Source organism: Quercus lobata, chromosome 1 (genome assembly GCF_001633185.2).
Source record: "Quercus lobata isolate SW786 chromosome 1, ValleyOak3.0 Primary Assembly, whole genome shotgun sequence".
Lineage (NCBI taxonomy): Eukaryota > Viridiplantae > Streptophyta > Magnoliopsida > Fagales > Fagaceae > Quercus > Quercus lobata.
The window spans coordinates 25813442-25832167 of record NC_044904.1 but is presented as its reverse complement, the minus strand read 5'-3'; the positions used below and the strand labels follow the sequence as shown (position 1 = coordinate 25832167).

Below are 18726 nucleotides of genomic sequence, written 5' to 3'. Positions count from 1 at the left end.
CATTTCCTTTGATTTGACTTTTCTTTCCTTCACGCAAATCCTGCTGTTGACACTTCTTGCTGTTCCTTGTTTCTTTTCGTTGTACTTTTTCATATTAGTTTTCACACCTATCCTTTTATACAAAAGGATTTGGGCCTTTGTGGGCTAAATAATGTTCACTAGATCAAAAGGGTCTTAGGCCCAATTTGCCTTAATTTGTCGAAGCCATTTTGCTGAAGAACTGTATTTTGCGGCAGATCTGTATTCTGCTGCAGATTTGTTTTCTACTGCAGATTTGCATTCTGTTGCGGATCGCTTTCCCTTACATTTCTTTCTTTGGACCTTTCTTGCTTTTTAGTCTTCTTGGTGGATCTTTAGTCTTCTTATTGGGCTTTCTTCCTCATGGGCTTTTGGGTATGGATTTGAGAAAATGGGTATCAACAAATCTTAATTCAAAATTCTCTAACTTTCAAACATAGTATATTACTACATACTTTGTATATACTTATATATACAACACTTAATCACATAAATGACCATTGAGAATTTGTTTTTGCCTATGATTGAGTTCAAAATTGGCTAGATCTTTTATATTTTGTTGAATAAAATTGGTCATGTAGCTTGATTAGGGAACTTTTTTTTTTGTTCTCTGTTTGAAAGTGAAGGCGTAATTATTTAATATTTCAGGAGCATAATAAATGTGTGCTTCCCCTCATATGAAGGTTTGGGCTAAGAACCACTAGTTTTGCCCCACGCTCCAAGCCGAAGCATCCACCATCTTGTGAGTTGCATAGATTGCTAAAGATGAAAGGTGGGACCAGATAATTATCGAAGGAGATTCCAAGACTTGTTTCAACTCCCTCTCCTCCCCACTTTGCCATCCTGATTAGGTCATTAGTAGTATTATTATCAATATCCTTGTTCTCAAGGAATTGTTTACTTCTAGTCTTTTTATTTGGGTTAAGAGAGATTGTAATGCAGTTGCTCATGCCGCTACAAAGCTCTCCATTAACTCTGTTCAATCGTTTTGTTTCAATAATCACAATCTACCAGTTGTCCTCTTGGACGCTTGTAAGGTAGACTGTCGTGTTTTTCCTTCTTGATTAATAACATTGACGTTTATTAAAAAAAAAAAATAGTGCCATTGTAATGGATCTCATCATAAATTTGATTAATAAGGCACACTATTATGTGAGAGATTTCACATTAATTATATCTCCATTGCACTAAATAATTACTCCAAAGTGAAGAAGGAAAACTAGACTAAGAATGAATAAAGAAATAGGAGCAAATAGATGGTGGGAGTGTGAGAGTCAGACCTAATACATAAAAGATAAATGTTACGTAACATTTACCCGATACTTCTACAGTTTCCATGTTGTTACTGGCCTGGGTAAAAGTAACAGGGGAAAGCCCCATGTTCAAGGAAAAAAAAAAAAAAAAACGAGCGCAGATATATTTTTAGGGGTTCCCAACTTTGGACTTCAACCTGAGCTCTTGTCTGAAAAAAAAAAACTCTAACCAACAAAAAAAAAAAAAAAAAAACTCTCTTTCTCTCTCTGTAACTAGAGAGATACAGAATGGGGAGGAAGAAAGGAGAAGGAGGTAAAGGCAAGGCAAGACCTTCAAGCAGCAGGTACAATTTTCCCTTTCCTTCTTTTATACAAACAATGATTCATTATCATAATTTTTGATTTCTAATGTCAAGATATGAAACTTTGTTTATTTGTTTATCGTTCAGTTTGGCTGCTTCGCTTTTGCCGACGGGTTCTACGGCCACTGTGGGATTCGGTGGCTATGTTGGTAGCTCTCGTCTCGATTCTTCTTCTCTCGCCACCGAAGACTCTGCGCCCTTTCTTGTATGTATTTCTTTCCTTTTATCAAGCTTCAATTTTTCTCAAAACAATTGAATGACCTAAAAGAATTGGCCTTAAAGGCACCATCTTTTTTAATGCTAAATCATTGATTGTGAATTATGGTGTTTTTAGGATATAGACGGTGAAGTGGCACAACACTTGAAGAGGCTTGGGAGGAAGGATTCTACTACCAAGGTAAAATTATCACTTTACCTATTCGAAGAATTTTTCGATTCTATCAAGATTCAAGTATATGGTGTTGTTAATAGACTTTTAAGAAGATTGTTTCTTTGATTAATTATTTTTTTTAAAAAAAAAGGTCAATTACTACTTCTTGCAAGTTGCAGTGCCTGTTGAAATATATAATAACTACTTCTATTAGTACCACTACTGAGTGCTGTAATCTTTTGTTGTTTGCAGTTGTTTAAATTTATATGTGATTTTTTGGTGGTGTGTTAAGTAATGAGAACTCATTGGCTTTTGCTTCTTCTGCAGCTTAAAGCTTTGGCATCTCTATCTGTGCTGCTCAAGCAGAAGTCCGGGAAGGATATAGTACCTATTATTCCACAATGGGTATATTTTTTTGTCTCTCTCCTACATATAGATGTCGGTCAATGTATGCAGGGTGTATAAGTTATAGTGCACACTCTATTTGCACCCCTTTTCCACACTTAGTAATGAATATATGCTCTTCTTTTTACGATCTCTTAAAATAAATTGTGGTTACTTGTTAATATGGTTTTCTCATTAATCAATGCTCATACTACATTGAGTGAGCTATTTTAGCATTGATTCATTGGTATGCCTATTGACCCATTTAAGTGGCAATTATACGGGTGAAATTATTGGAGTATTATTTGTGGTCACTGAAAATAAATGGGTTTTAAGGTCTTTTAGTAAACATAGGCTAAGTAGGAATCATACTAAAGAAGCGATGCCACTAAGCCACAAGGGTCTAGGTTATTGTACTTTGTTATGCATTATGCCCGGTTAATATTTATCTAGTTTGGTACTTTTGTCAATTTTCAGTTTGGTTTAAACTCAAGTAGCTTGCATTTTCTTTTGTAGGCATTTGAATACAAGAGGCTGTTGCAGGACTATAATAGGGAGGTTCGGCGAGCCACTCATGACACCATGACTAATCTTGTCATTGCCGTTGGGTTTGAACCTATCTTGATACAGACTCATGACTTTTGGTTTCCGCTTTTTGTGATGCACTGTTTAGAAATCTGAGAAGTTAATGAGGGAGAATCATTGTTGATATCATTGATCCCATTTCTTTTTAGTTTATTTTATTTTTAAATTACTATTTCTTGAGATACCATATTGGTTGCTTTTGACCATGTTTAAGCTTCTGAGGTGAAGATTGTGTTTTGAAAAGAGTACATTACCATTTCTTAATTCATAGTGGAGGCAAAAGACCAAAGAAAAAAAAAAATTTTTGGTGCTAATTACATCCACTTCTTTGTGGTGCTTTAGGTCATATTGTTGCTAATTTGTTTTTAATACAATCTGTAACAAGAATGGATATCTCCTTATCACTTTTTTTGAATGCTGATGGTACTTTGATATAATTATTGTGGCAAGTTAATAAGACATTATATTGTTTTAAGCAAGGATATCTTGTCTCAAATTTCTGAATTTTTATGTTTTGGAATTCTGTAAATATCTACATACAGTGATAGCATGTTCAAGTTTACATTTAATAGATTTAATTTCTGCATACTTTTCCATATTTTTTATTAGCATGTTGTAACCCTAGTTTTGCCAAAGGGTACTGAAATCTTTCTTGTGTAACTATTGTTTTTGTTTCTCAGGAGAGATTTAGCTCCACATCTGAAGTCTTTGATGGGACCATGGTGGTTTTCTCAATTTGATCCTGTTTTTGAAGTTTCTCAAGCCGCAAAACGGTCATTACAGGTTTGCTGATGACGTTGTATTAGATTCTCTCTCTTTCAATTATTTAATATAGCAATTAGGAAAGACTTCTGCTACCTTTAGGATCTGTTTGTTTTAGCTTGAAATGCCAGCTTTTGTTCACCACCTATTGATATACTATACTGCTTTCTAAAGCCTCACTTTTTCTAGGTACAATTATATTTTTACAGAACTTTTTTTTAAACAAAATAAACCTATTAAAATAAGTTCATCGAAAGAAACTCTTAAGGATATGCTAGACAACAATCAAAGGGGAAACTTTCTCCATTAGTAAGTGCATATTCATTGTCCATTCTGTCTTTCCTTCCAGATTATGCAGTTATATATTCATTCTTGGCTTGGGCGAAATTGCTAAAGCAAATTGTTAGTGTCCTTCAGCAATGAGGGATTGTGGCAATATATTTCCTTGCATGTTAGGAATTTCCTCAAAATAAGTGGTTCTACTTAAAAAAATTATCTCTAGTATACTTCCTGTGTACATGGGTTGCACCCCTTTGTGCTTCTTTAATTAGTTATTTACTCCCCCCCCCCCCCCCCCCAACCCAAAAAAAAGAAAAAGAAAAAGAACAAACAAAGAAAATTGGGTGTTTGATTTCTCAATTTTGTTGGTTGGAATTATTTGGTAGTTATATTAGGCAGGGATGTCAAAAATAATTGGCTCACTAGTAGTTTGGGCCTGCTGGCTTAAACTAATAGTTCCCATGTAGGGCCGAAGTGCCTTCCAATTTCAACTCAACTTTGAGTATTTTTTATTGGTACATGCAACCAGTGGATTTTGGATCCACAACTTCATCCTCTGCCCATTCTTTTGAGCTAGTGCTCATTAGTAACTCAACCTTGAGTAATTTGTCTTGAAATTTTTAAGAATTATTTTTTTCAACATATGGCTAAGTGTTAATGATGTTGATGGTTGTCAATGAAATGAAATATAAATTCAGAGTATGCTTAGAAGAGTCGTTGTGGTCAGAGCTTAATCTTTTAAAAATTTGTTATGTTAATGAGAAATTTTTATATATTAGCTTATTTTTACAGACAATGGTACATTTAAATATGTCCAACTATTCCCCCCCCCCCCCCATCTCTCCCCCCCACACACACACAATTGCCAAAATTTTCATAAACTTTACTTCCATGAATTTTAAAGTATGTATTTTTTCTTTTGAAGGTTCATTCCTATCAAATAACCCTCTTAAGCAGCTTGTCTATGCATTTGTATTCTGGTCCATTGTTCAATTTGATGGGCAATTTATATTCTGATTTCGGTTTTAGTTTAATCTTACCGTTCTATTGTGACATCAGGTGGCCTTTCCAGCACAGGAGAAGAGATTAGATGCTTTGATTTTATGCACAAATGAGATATTTATGTATCTGGAGGAAAATCTAAAGCTCACACCAGAAAATATGTCTGATAAAGCAGTAGCTTTGGATGAATTGAAAGAGATGCATCAGCAGGTAAGCATTTGATTGAGCAAAAGCTAGATCTGTTATTACTTCATTGCAAGAGTGAAAACTAGGAGAGTGGGAGATAATATGATGCCTAATATAGAAAAAAGAGGAAGAATAATATGTTCCCTCTCTCTCAGCCTCCAACATGTCCTAAATTTTTCTCTTCCTACTCTTTTTTTGGTAACAAACACCCCCCTCCTTCCCATTCCCCCACCCCCCTTCTCCCCCACACCCCCCTTCCCCCAACCCCCCCCCCCCTCCCCACCCCCCCAATACACCACCAACACACACACACACACACACACACACCACCCCCAGATCAAACAAAAGGAAAAAAAAGAAAAAAACGAAGTACTCCAACTTCCCTGTGTTTTATCATAGTTACATGGGCTTCATTTATATAAAAAAAAAAATTTGACTCCTGCCTCCCTTGAGATTTATACATTGCATAAACTTAAGTTTCTTTTGTCATTATACTTATAGAAATTTGATGGCACAATCCAAGCCTTAAGAAATACTCTAATGACCTAAATACGTTGATATTGTTTTTACTTTCTTAAAATTTTTTGGGATGATCAGATTGAGAAAGCTATAACCATTGGTGACATGGATTTTTGTCAGCAAGAGTGCTAGTCTATTGGTCTACCATTACTGGTGAACTGGTGGAGTGGGAGGATATGCACCTATCCACTCCTCTCCATGGTGTCTTAATTGACTCTCTCACGCTTGCTTAATCAAGCATGTCTCTGAATGTCAATATCTGGAGATCTTTTAGCTTTTAAATGGGCCCAAATTATGAGGTGATTCTATCCATTTGAACCACGGTTCCTTTATTACTTAGTGAAAAAAAAAAAAAAAAAAAAACATGGATTCTTCACTGCACAAAAGGCATGCTGCTGATCAGAAGATAAAATTTATATATGTAAGCACATATTTGATTGGTCAAAAAGCATATTGCAGAAAGTTCCAAATGAGTTAAAGCTTGTGGTCTGGAAGTGAAAAATTATGGACCATGAGGCTGAATCAAAACCATTTTTACTTCAGTCAAAAAAAAAAAAACGTTTGTACTTCATCAGCCAACAACAAATTGTCTATCGCCAACAATTACAATCCCAATTCTTTAACCATATTCAAACATATTTTCTGGATTATACTGCATTCTTTGCTTTGAACTCTAGAAGTTCCATTTCTTTTAGGGATTTCTGATTGGGTAACCACTTTGAGCATCAAGACCCAATTGTGGATTTCTGATTTGGTCACCTCGTTTGGAAATGTGGATATTTAACCAAAAGAATTCATCTAGTTGTCACTTCCAGTTGGGGCTGTAGAATGTGTAGATTATATGATTTTTCTTCAATCAAGGGCTTGGTTGGGTTGATTTGGATGACCGATGCTTCATTGATTAGTGTGATTGATAACAGAGTTTTATATGAAGCTTTGCTAATTCTTGGTCGGAGTGTAGCCTATTTGGTAGTATATTGTTTAGGAAATTTCTATTTGGAGGCAAGGAGGTTGAGAGAAAATTGATGCTAGAGAAATATGAAAATTCTAGAGCAGATGTAGGCAGGTGTAATTTGGTCAATCTATAAAGTAATAAATTTTTTTTAAAAAAAAGAAAAGAAAAAAAGATTATCCATGTTAATGGTATAGCCAGTGATCAGAAGTCCTAGCCTGGGAAGTGGGAATTACCCTATAATCATACTCCATTTACGGGAGACTTCTCCTTGGTTCAAAAAGCTTTTTTAAAATCCTGTTTTCTTCTATTTTCTTGAACTGCAGGTGATATCTTCATCATTATTGGCACTTGCAACACTACTTGATGTATTGGTCTCTATGCAATTAGAAAGACATGATTTTGATAGCTTACCTGCTGAATCAAAACACGCTTCAAAGGCCAGGGCAACTGCTATTTCTTTTGCCGAAAAGTTGTTCACTGTTCACAAATATTTTGTGGACCTTTTAAAGTCTCAAAGCCCTGCTATTCGGTCGGCTACTTTTTCAGTATTAAGGAGTTTCATAAAAAACGTTCCTCAGGTTATAAATGAAGGAAATTTAAAAACTCTTGCTAGCACGATACTTGGGGCTTTCCAGGAGAAGGATCCTTCTTGTCATTCATCAATGTGGGATGCAGTGTTACTATTCTCTAAAAGATTCCCCAACAGTTGGACTTCCTTGAATATTCAGAAAAATATACTCAATCGGTTTTGGCATTTTCTTAGAAATGGGTGCTTTGGATCTCAGCAGATTTCTTACCCAGCTTTGGTTCTTTTCTTAGACACTTTGCCACCTAAAGCAATTGCAGGAGAGAATTTTATTCTTGACTTTTTCCAGAACCTCTGGGCAGGAAGGAATCCTTCCCATTCCTCAAATGCTGATAGACTAGCATTCTTCCAGGCATTTAAAGAATGTCTTATTTGGGGATTACATAATGCATCAAGGTTGGAGTCCTTTTTACTTTTTAATTTGGAAATTTTTAAATGACATCCTATATTTTTCTGATTTAGTTGCTTGTTTATCATGGAGCTCAAGTTTATTTTTATTGTTTTTATGGTTTTGTTTTGCTTTCACGTTTATTCTTTTTTTAAGTTATCCCTGATTTTGTGATTTTCATCCTCTGTTTGATGGCAGATTCTGTGAGGGATTGGAGTCCATCCATCATTTTCGAGTCACTCTTATTGACAACATCCTCGTAAAGCTTTTGTGGCAAGACTACATGTTTTTTGTCAGTGTGAAAAACCAAGATAGAGTCTTCTCTGGAATATCTGCAGATTCATCTGACAACAGTGGTTTAGCTTCTAATAAGAAGACAGTGGAAACATTGAATGTTAATTATCCAACGAGCTATCTGAAAGACTTGGGAAAATTTATTATTGAAATTCTTTCAGGCATAAGTTTACTGGAACATGATCTGCTCGCTGCTTTCAGTACAGAATTTCAGGAAAATTGCCTAGGTATGCTACAGCAAACAGAGAGCTTAGAAAGAGCTACTGAGAGTGTAGAACGCATCATTCATTTTATCTTATTACTGGAGCAACATGGAATTCATAGAGGTGAAAATTGGCCTTTGGTTGATATAGTGGGACCAATGTTGGCAAAGTCTTTCCCATTAATACGATCACAAGTAAGTTACTACTGTGCAAACTCTTCAGATGGTGTAAGATTTTATATACTGTTTTTTTTTTTCAATTTTTTTTTTTTTTTTATGTAGAATATCTCACTTTTGTACACTTTTGACACTCATGAACCTGAAAATGTACATTCATTGGCTTGTATGCTTCTATGCTATGTTTCATTGTGCCAAATAAGAACCTGTCATCGGACATGGTACCAGTCATGCTTTAGAGACTTTAATCCTTTGGCCATCTTTAACTAGTGGGAGCCAGGAAGGGGCATTTTCCTGGTGTCTGCCTCAGAATGGTCCATGTAATACTCAGTTGGCCCACCAGGCCATGAATAGAGGAAAAAAATAAAAATAAAAAGAGAATAAAACCTTGAGTCGTGAACTAATAGAAACTTGTGTTTATGAGCATAGTGACGTTGCATTTTAGTCTGTATAATTTCTACTTTATAAAGGTTTTAAGAAGTATAAAGGAGGAATTCCATTTATGTCAAGAAGGCGTTGAGAATGTTCTTTTGTAAATCTTTGTATATACTATAGTTTGAGCTATTCTACGTGATGTGCAAGGAGCTATGGTTAAAGAAGAATACATGATGTGCAAAAAATTAATTTCTATGAGGCTTATTATTATTAAATATCCATTAATTACTAGAAAGTTGTCTTTCTTTTAAAGGAGTTCAATTAGTGATTGATTGAGTATTCTTGTTTGAATCCTTGATATGTTTTTTTATATTCTCTTACTTAGTTATTCACTAGTCTTTTTCTTCTTCTCTATGTCAGGACTCACCAGTGAGTGTGAGACTTCTATCAGTTGCTGTTTCTGTATTTGGACCACGCAAGATACTCAAAGAACTTTTTATTCACAAGAAAGGTCCTTCCTCTAGTTGTCTGTCAGATGGCAGTGATGGGCAATTAAAGGAAGAGCAATTTATGCAGATGTTCAGGGACATTTTTGTTCCTTGGTGTTTGTATGGAGAAAATTGCTCTACCAGTGCTCGACTTGATCTGTTGCTTGCCTTGCTTGATGATGAATATTTCTCTGAGCAGTGGGGTAGTGTTATAACATATGCAACTAACCTGGAGCATTCTGAAACTATGAATGGGTACCGAGACTCCAATCATATAGCAATATTGGCAGTGCTATTAGAGAAAGCAAGAGATGAAATTGAGAGGAGGAAAGTGGGGGAAGATTTTGGTACTCGGAAAGGTGCCAATCCAGATCATTGGCATCATGAGCATTTGGAACTGGCTTCTGTTTATGTGGCAAATTCACTTCCTCCCTTCAGAACTTCTGATGCTCGGTTTGTGTGGTATGTGACACTTTCATCATGATGTATTTCCATTATGTATTACTTTGAGTCAGGAACTGACGTCATGGCCCAAGAGTGTAGATAATCAAATTGATACTAGACTTTCATCATAAACATGATACAAAATGAATCAACAATCATGTATATACCGTTTGTAAAGCATCATTTCCATAACATGATGTATTGTCTCTACCTTGGGGGTAGTTCATTCATTTTGAGTTTTCCATATTATTGGGGCAACTCTTTTACTTGCACATACTGCACCAATGTTGGCTCACATGTGAGGGGGAGTGTTAGAATAATCGGTAATTTAACACTAGAAAAAGTTAAAATTGATTAGATTCACCATTTTCTAATTGCTTAAACTTTTGGGATAAACAGTAATTTAAAACTAGAAAAAGTAAAAATTGATTACGTTTGCTGCTGATTACTGCATATTGTGACCTTTATCTGCGTTATCTGCAGTGCTGTTCTTGGTGGTTCGAAAGAAGGCGATGAAACTACTTTTGTGTCCAGAAACACATTGATCTTGATATTTGAGGAGGTTTTCAGAAAGTTACTCAGTTTTGTTCTGGAGTCCTCTTTGACTTGGGTTAGGGATGCAGGTTCTCTGTTAGCTGCTGGGGTAAAGAATTTTGGGATGGAATTGGAAAGCTCTTTGAACGTGTGTGAGATGGCTCTGTTTGCTCTTGAAGTACTTGATGGTAGCTTCTTTTGCTTGAAGACGCTTGGTGAGGAAAATGGACTAGTTACAGGTATTTTAGCTGCAACATTTATTACTGACTGGGAGTTTAGCATAGGAACAGCAATAGGAGATGCAATTGATGACGAATCCAGGAAAAGAATTAAGGCTAGGTTGGATTTTGGTGAATCAGTGCATGCGTTTCATTGTAAGATAAGTAATCACTTCTGGAAAAGCCTCAGCATAAACCATAGGATGAGAATAGGAATTATCTTGACTCAGTCTATTCGTTCTGCTGTTTTCAATGAAGATAGACTAAATGCCGATAAAATCACATCTTTGTGCTGCCTGTGGATGATTGAAATTCTTCAACGTCTTTGTGAATATCAAGATGAGGAACAAAATCTCATGGATCAGCTTCTGAGCAAGGATGATACTTGGCCATTGTGGACTAGTCCAGATTTTAACACCTCAAAGGGAATAGCTGCGTTGGATGTTGAGAATGCAACCTTTGATATTCATGTGAGTGGGCCTTTTGGATTACTTTTTCTGCTCTCTTGATATTTGTTGTTGATTGCTTCATATTAATTTTTTTGGCATTGCCAAGTTATTCTTGAGAATTCCTCTATAATAATCTTTTGCTTTGATTCCTTGTCTTGTCGATTTGGAGCATGGTAGCATGCTTAGTACTATTGCATTAATCTCTACCACCCCCAACTAAGGTCTGCAGTTCGCATTGTTAGCATGATACTTATTTGTTGTGTCTGCTACTGGTTACTGCATCTGCTGTTTCTTTGATATTCTCTCTATTTTTATTCTAAACTAAGAAGTGTAGATCCTAGTTCTTTAGAAGTTTTAAGTGAATCCCAATGTATGAACTCTATGGCCTATGTAAATTCCATCTCAGGACAGACAGGCATTGGAACTTCCGTAGATGCCTCTAGCATGGATATAATTTTATGACTCTTGTTATTCCTTGAGTTATTAGTTATGACCACTTGCACTGATGCTGCTTCTGCTGTTGCTAAAAGCAAGAACTTAACACCATCCCATTTAGTACATATTCAAATCTTATGAACTATGATCTCGTCAAAAATAGGCCTTTCCTGCAGGCCTTTGTCTGCTGTGACACATGACCAAGCAATGGTCAATCTGATATCATTTTAAGTTATACTTAACACAATAGTCCTTATACCAGACCCTATACCCACGAAAAAAAGAGTATAATTGATTTTATTAAAATTCATGTTTTTACTTGTATAAATTGTGTGCGCAGTTTTGCAATCAGACATAAGATCTGTATGACTTACAAATTGCAAATATATGCCAAATGCAGGCCTCTAGGAGTAACAAGTTTGTTTCTTTCATCAACAAACTAATCCTGGAAATTGGTATAGACACAATCATTGGTTTTGTTAAACATGATCCTTCTCCACCTGAGGAAGCAGCCAATGAAGAGGATACTGCTCGAGCCTGGCTTGCTGCTGAAATATTGTGCACATGGAAATGGCCGGGAGGCAGTGCTGTAGCTTGTTTCTTGCCTTTGCTGAGTTCATATGCCAAAAGTAGAACTTATTGTTTCCAGGAAATCTTCTTGGATTCCATTTTCAATATATTACTTGATGGTGCTCTTGTTTATGGAGGAAGAAGCGCACATAGTTTGTCTGTTGTGTGGCCTGCTTCAGATGATGAAGTCAAGGTTATTGAAGAACCCTTCTTGAGAGCTCTTGTATCTTTTCTTTTTACTTTGGTCAAAGATGATATATGGGAAATAGAGAAAGCTATGATAGTGTTTGAATTGCTTGTAAATAAGCTTTTTATTGGCGAAGCAATAAACAGAAACTGTTTGAGAATTCTTCCTCCTCTTGTGAATATTCTTGTACGATCATTATGTAGAAGAAGCATTGCATCTGGTGAAACTGGTAGAGATGCTAATCTTGATTCTTTAGACAAAAATCATATGCAGGAAGCTATTGAAGGCTGGCTCCAAAGACTTCTATTGTTCCCACCTTTGATTTTATGGCAAACAGGAGAAGGTAAATGCATTTTTTTTTCCATCAATTACAATAAGCTATTATTATGTGTTTCACAATATTTATTGACTCTATTGATTGCATGCATGGAGTACAGGACCCACTCAAGAACCTAAACATAACTCAATACAAACATCACAGATTCTCTCTTTAATTTTTCTTTTTCTTTTTTTGGAAGAGGGAGAAGGGGGTTTGTGGGGGGGGGGGGTGTACAGATCGATAAAATAGAGAGTTGGTACACCCTATGGGTCTTAAACCCATGACCTCACCTTCCACTTGCTTTTACATGGAGAATGTGCCATTTGAGCTAGAGCTCATTGGTTAGTCCATTTGATGTTTCTAGTTACGTCAATATCCTACTTGGGACTATCAAGGGTACGTTTGGTATACTAAATGGAGATTACGACATGAATTGTAATCTTTATTATTAGGAATAAAATGTGATGTAATGTAATAACTAAACCTATTCATAAGTTTGGTTGAGAGTTATAACATTAGAATAAAACTTAAGATTTATTTTAGGAAACGGTTTACTCATACAATTATATCTCCTTAAAATTTGTTATTTTTAAAATTTAAGAGACATATATGTTATTTTTTATGATTTTTTATTTTTATAATTATTAGATATATATGGAAAGTTTGTTTATTTGGAAATATATTAAATTTTGAAACTATTGCATTTACTAAGGAATAGTTAATACAACCCTTTTAAGAAGAAATATTTATTTCTTATTTTGAAGAATAGTTATTCATAAAGAATGACTATTCCTTATAGTAAAAACATAATTAAACTAAAGAATAGCTAAACTATAGGAATAACTATTACATTATCGTGCCTATTACAGTTTACCAAACATGTCCCAAGTGACAAGGCCCACATCAGTCATGTTCTGCATGCAATGAAGGCCCATTGGTGGTTTCACAAACAGTTTATTTTAATGATGCATAGTATTTTGTTGTTAATGCTACCATGTTATGTCTCTTGTAGATATGGAAGAATGGTTTTGGTTGGTTATATCTTGTTACCCTTTAAGTACAATGGGAGGTATACAAGCATTGAAGCCAGAGAGAAACATAAGCGCTATTGAGAGAACACTCTTGCTTGAATTATTTCGAAAGCAGAGACATGTTGCTGGTGTAACTGCTGCAGCTAATCAGCTGCCAGTGGTGCAGATGTTGCTATCAAAGCTATTAGTTATTTCACTTGGTTATTGCTGGAAGGAATTTAATGAAGAAGATTGGGAGTTTTTGTTGTCAAATATAAGGCGTTGGATTCAATCAGCAGTTGTATTGATGGAGGAAGTTGCTGAAAGTGTGAATGATGCTATCACTAGCATGTCTACTTCTGATAATTTGGAAATTATTTGTCAAAACCTCAAGCAAATTGTTATGGTTTCAGATTCGTTTCCTATAGATATTGCTACAAATGCCCTCCTATCATTTTCTCTGTTTTCTGGGCCTCTTATACTCCAACAAGCAGAAGATGCAAATAATGTAAATCCCTTGAGAACAGAAAGATGGGATCCCATCAAAGATCGGATTCTAGAAGGTATTCTTCGCATATTTTTTTGCACTGGAATTGCTGAGGCTATTGCAAGTTCCTGTTGTCATGAGGCTGCATCTATTGTAGCATCTTTTCGACTTGAACATCCCTACTTCTGGGAGTTAATAGCTTCAAGTGTTGTTAATTCTTCGACACATGTTCGAGAAAGAGCAGTAAAGTCAGTTGAATTTTGGGGGCTAAGCAAAGGGCCCTTTAGCTCTTTGTATGCCATCCTTTTTTCCTCCAGACAAGTTCATTCGTTGCAGTTGGCCGCTTATTTTATGCTTTCAACTGAACCTGTGTCACATTTAGCCATCATTGGAGAAGATACTGCATCTTACCTGGTTGGTGATACTACAAGTGACCAGGATCCAAGCCGTTTGGATTTGTCATCAGAACAAAGAATCCATTTGAGGGAGGAAATATCTTGCATGATTGTGAAGTTACCTTATGAGGTTCTTGAAATGGATTTGGTGGCACCACAACGGGTAAATTTGCTTTATACATTAAATTTAATCCACTCTGCTCTGCTCTGTTTTCTTTTCTTCTTTTTCACACTTGTATCAATTTCATTATTCATATGATTGATATAAAAATTTGATGATTTCAGTAATATCCTGATATGTTAATCAATTTTTCAGGTAAATATCTTCCTTGCTTGGTCCTTGTTACTATCACATTTATGGTCGTTACCATCTTCATCATCTGCAAGGGAGAGATTGGTCCAGTATATACAAGATTCTGCAAATTCAGTGATTCTAGTTTGCCTTTTCCAGCATATCCCTGTAGAACTGTTCATGGCACATAGTCTGAAGAAGAAAGACACAGAGCTTCCTCCTGAGATAGCAGAAGTTGCGAGTGCAGCCACACGTGCCATTAAAACTGGTTCATTGTTGTTCTCAGTGGAATCTCTTTGGCCTCTTGAAGAAGTGAAAATAGCTTCGCTTGCTGGAGCAATATTTGGTTTGATGCTTTGTGTTCTTCCTGCTTTTGTTCGAGGGTGGTTTACCGATTTACGTGACCGTTCTACATCAACTGTAATTGAATCTTTTACAAGAGCATGGTGCAGTCCTGCTCTCATTGCAAACGAATTATCCCAGGTGTGCATGGTTTAAGGTGCATTTATTGTTTATAGGGAAATAAAATGTTTGTGTGATAAGCTCACTTTAAAATCTGAAATTGAACTTTTTTCTATGCCTCAAGATATAAATTTATTAGCTCTTGAATGCCCTCCAGAATCTATTATTATCAGTTGTGTGGAAATTAATTCTTTCTGGAAATGACAAAGCACTAATTTTTAAGTAGATCTTTTCACTTCGGTTGGATTTTTATGCTGGACATGGTGACAAGTGATCATTTAACGTCTCTTAATAAATGTGATTGTCATTGTTTTTAGACTTGATCCCTATTTATTATTTTATGATTAGGCACCACCTTGATTTGGTTATTTATAATAGATACTCTCTGGTATTAAAATAACTCTTTCCATTGATCATTAATTATTTGAGAACCACTGTAATACTGACATTGTTGCTTTTCCAATGCAGATTAAGAAAGCCGAATTTGCTGATGAGAATTTTTCAGTTAGTGTAAGTAAATCAGCAAATGAGGTTGTTGCAACCTATACAAAGGATGAAACAGGAATGGATCTAGTCATTCGTCTTCCTGCATCTTACCCATTACGCCCTGTGGATGTTGATTGTACGAGGAGCCTAGGAATCAGTGAAGTGAAGCAGAGAAAGTGGTTAATGTCTATGATGTCATTTGTCCGTAGTCAGGTATTTGTTATGCATATTAGTTCACCTTTCATTATTTTTGTTTGTTTCTTTTCTCTTCCTCAACTGATAGGGTCCGAGATGTGAAATCGTCCATTGGTGAACATGATTTGCTCATGGGACTATACCTGGATGTAGCAGCAGAAGTTGAACTTGAGTAGCTTAATCAGATGCAAGCAGTGTTGCCTGTAAATAAAATACAATTAGCAGTTTTCCATGGAGGGGAAAAAAGAGAGTTTGCGCGGGGGGGTGGTGGGCAGGCCACAGATAGATAAACTAGAGTTCCATTCAATTGGATGGCTGTGAGGCTAATCATGTTATGATTAGGATTAGTGCATTGACAATGAAGATAATGTACTTTGTTTCTATGATGCAGAATGGAGCTTTAGCAGAAGCTATCAGAATTTGGAAGAACAACTTTGACAAAGAATTTGAAGGTGTCGAGGAGTGTCCTATCTGTTACAGTGTCATCCACACTGCCAACCACAGCCTTCCTCGCCTTGCTTGCAAGACTTGCAAGCACAAGTTCCATTCAGCCTGTCTCTATAAGTGGTTCTCAACTTCTCACAAATCATCTTGCCCCCTGTGCCAGTCTCCATTCTGACCTAGTGATCAACCTGGAATCAGTCTCAATGAATTTTTCTTGTTTGATTGCACCGTATATCATTTAGCCAAAAGAAGTGGTTGATGGTATAATTGAAGAGTAGAAGCATACATCCAGAGAACATAGCTGTTAATTTCTTCTGCAAAATAACTCAAATGCATAAGCCAATACTCCTATTCTGGGCAGTGTTTTTTATAGTCCTTTGCTCTTTGCAAACCCCAGACTCGTTTAGTGGATGAAAGGGACAGCATAGGTGTAGAGGAAAAATTTGTAAGCTCCTCTCTCTCTCTCTCTTTCTCTCTGAGTCCAATATTCTTGTGATCCAAGAATTAATGATCATGCCTTTTGTTTTGTTCGGTGCTGGTAGCTAAAGCTTCCTTTGAGATCATAGATGAGATGCATTACACTGCGGCCAAATCAAAATCGTAAAATCTTTTTGAAAATGTTCTCAACCCTCAATGAGTTCTAATGAAGTTGAACGTTGTCTCCAAGTAACTACATACTTCTATTTAGGTTTTGAATGTTGGTTATTAGCTCATGCACATATGCAGAGAAATATACCCAGAATTTTGGGTACATTATATATGTAAATAGATCTAGTTTATGAAGTCCCAATTTTGTTTCCCTTTTAGAATCTCAGTAATGTTGAAAGGGTTGAAACATAGTGATATGCAATCTTGTTTGTTTTATAATGATTTTCTGCAGCTAAAAGTTCATTTGAATGTTAACGTTGCTAATGCTCATAACACCCTCCAGAATAGCTTTCAATCAGGACTGACCATTGGCTTGCTGGTACCCTTCATGTGCCCAAACATCATTATACTGATTAGTCTGGATAAGCCCTTCCCCATTCTCCAATAGAGAAAAAGGGAAAACAATGGATTCTGAAAATGGGGAAAAGAGGGAGGAGGTTAATGTAGGAATTTTTCCAACAGACTAACATTTCATTTGTTTCGATGTAAAATATTTTCAGGAAAATATTTTCCAATTTTACAGTGTTTGTTTTGTAGTAAAATATTTTCTGTCAAGCAAATCAACGTAAGCAAATTTATGTAAAATATTTTACACAAAATTTTGGTATAACACTTATGTAAAATATTTTACACAAAATTTTGGTATAACATTTTACATTTGCTCACTCTTTCGTACCTTGATACTTATAACTCTTTTTTACTCCCATAGTTACTTTATGCTCAAACTATCCCAAATCAGCTCTCTCTCCCAAAAAAAACCCAGCCACCTCTAGTCCCCTCTCCCACCAATCCCGCTCCAAGGTCTAAGGCACTATTGGCCGGCTTCAGCTTTTGCTGGCACTGTCCATCGCCGGTGATAACTCTCCCTTCCACTCTCAAGTTCTCTCTTCCCCACAAACCAGAGCCACCAAGGAGCTCATCACTCTCAGGTTTGTTGGGGCTCTTGCCATTCTCTCTTACCCATCTTGAACAGACAAAGAAAGTCACAAAGAGGCTTCTTGAGAGGTGTGATGTTGGTGGTGGTCAAGGTAGCTTTTCGGCATGATCTGGTAGCGGCAGTCAAAGGAGGTGTTGCAATGGAGAATTTTTTTTTTTTTTTTCTCGCTAAAATAGAGATCTGATGACAGTATTTGGGTTTGTTTCGTTGGTTTGGGATGTTTGGGTTGTTGATGACAATGGCCGATTAGATGGGATAACAGTGGGTAAATGGATGATGGTGGCCGATTGGATGGGATTATGGTGGGTAGGTAGATCATAGATGACGGTGAGAGTAGTGGTTGGATTTGTGATGGTTGGTGGCTGCTGGCTTTGCAATGGTTGGTGGTGGCTGGGTATGGAGTGGTTGGTGGATGACAATAATTGTGTTGGTTGGGTTTGGGGTGTTGGCTTTGCAATGGTTAGTGGTGGCTGGTTTATGTTTGCATTTTCAAATGTTTAGGTTACATCAAACTCTTGCCAAACACTTGAAAATGAAAATATTTTACTTCAAAATAAATAGAGCGTAAAATTTCATGTATGCTTAAGCAAATTTGATTGGAACATCAGGTTTCCCTTCTTCTATGTTTGCTGGATGGCTGCCACTAATTTGATACATCATATGTTTGGTTAGTTCTAATCTTATCTGTTATGTTTTGCAGATTGATGATCCACGGTTATCAAGGCTCTAGATAGAGAAATCTCCTCTAATCTATTATGTGTTGCTTTAGAACTAATCAATTCTATGCTGATTTAGAAGACCATTCATTTATTTTAAATCATATAATTCATTAAATCATTTAAACAAGCAGTATGTGGCAATTAAGTTGTGTATCACTATTACAAATACATATGGAAAATCATTTGAGTTGCCATGTAGTGAGAGCATTGGCATTAGTCGTACCATGCCAAATGTCATTTTAACACATTAAAACTTATTTTATTTATTTTAACACATCGTTTTACAATACTTTTACATCACATCTTCTAT

General features: G+C 36.1%; 1 protein-coding gene across 2 annotated transcripts; it reads left to right on the top strand.

The window, feature by feature from the left end:
- Window positions 1-1473: 1473 nt before the first annotated feature.
- LOC115984915 (E3 ubiquitin-protein ligase listerin) lies at window positions 1474-18629 on the top strand. Of its 2 annotated transcripts, XR_004090560.1 has the most exons (17): window positions 1507-1615; window positions 1721-1838; window positions 1968-2030; window positions 2331-2408; window positions 2904-2995; window positions 3653-3755; window positions 5073-5225; window positions 6999-7657; window positions 7848-8340; window positions 9118-9647; window positions 10113-10851; window positions 11666-12365; window positions 13354-14396; window positions 14550-15008; window positions 15456-15686; window positions 16060-16557; window positions 18398-18629. XR_004090560.1 is itself a non-coding variant. In XM_031107900.1 (16 exons), exons 1-16 carry the CDS (start codon window positions 1560-1562, stop codon window positions 16285-16287), a joined length of 5745 nt encoding a protein of 1914 aa, XP_030963760.1. In that variant the 5' UTR covers window positions 1474-1559; the 3' UTR covers window positions 16288-16979. The 2 variants fall into 2 exon arrangements, 1 of the variants encoding a protein (XP_030963760.1); XM_031107900.1 differs by lacking the exon at window positions 18398-18629 and having other exon boundaries at window positions 1474-1615; window positions 16060-16979.
- The last annotated feature ends 97 nt before the right edge of the window (window positions 18630-18726 follow it).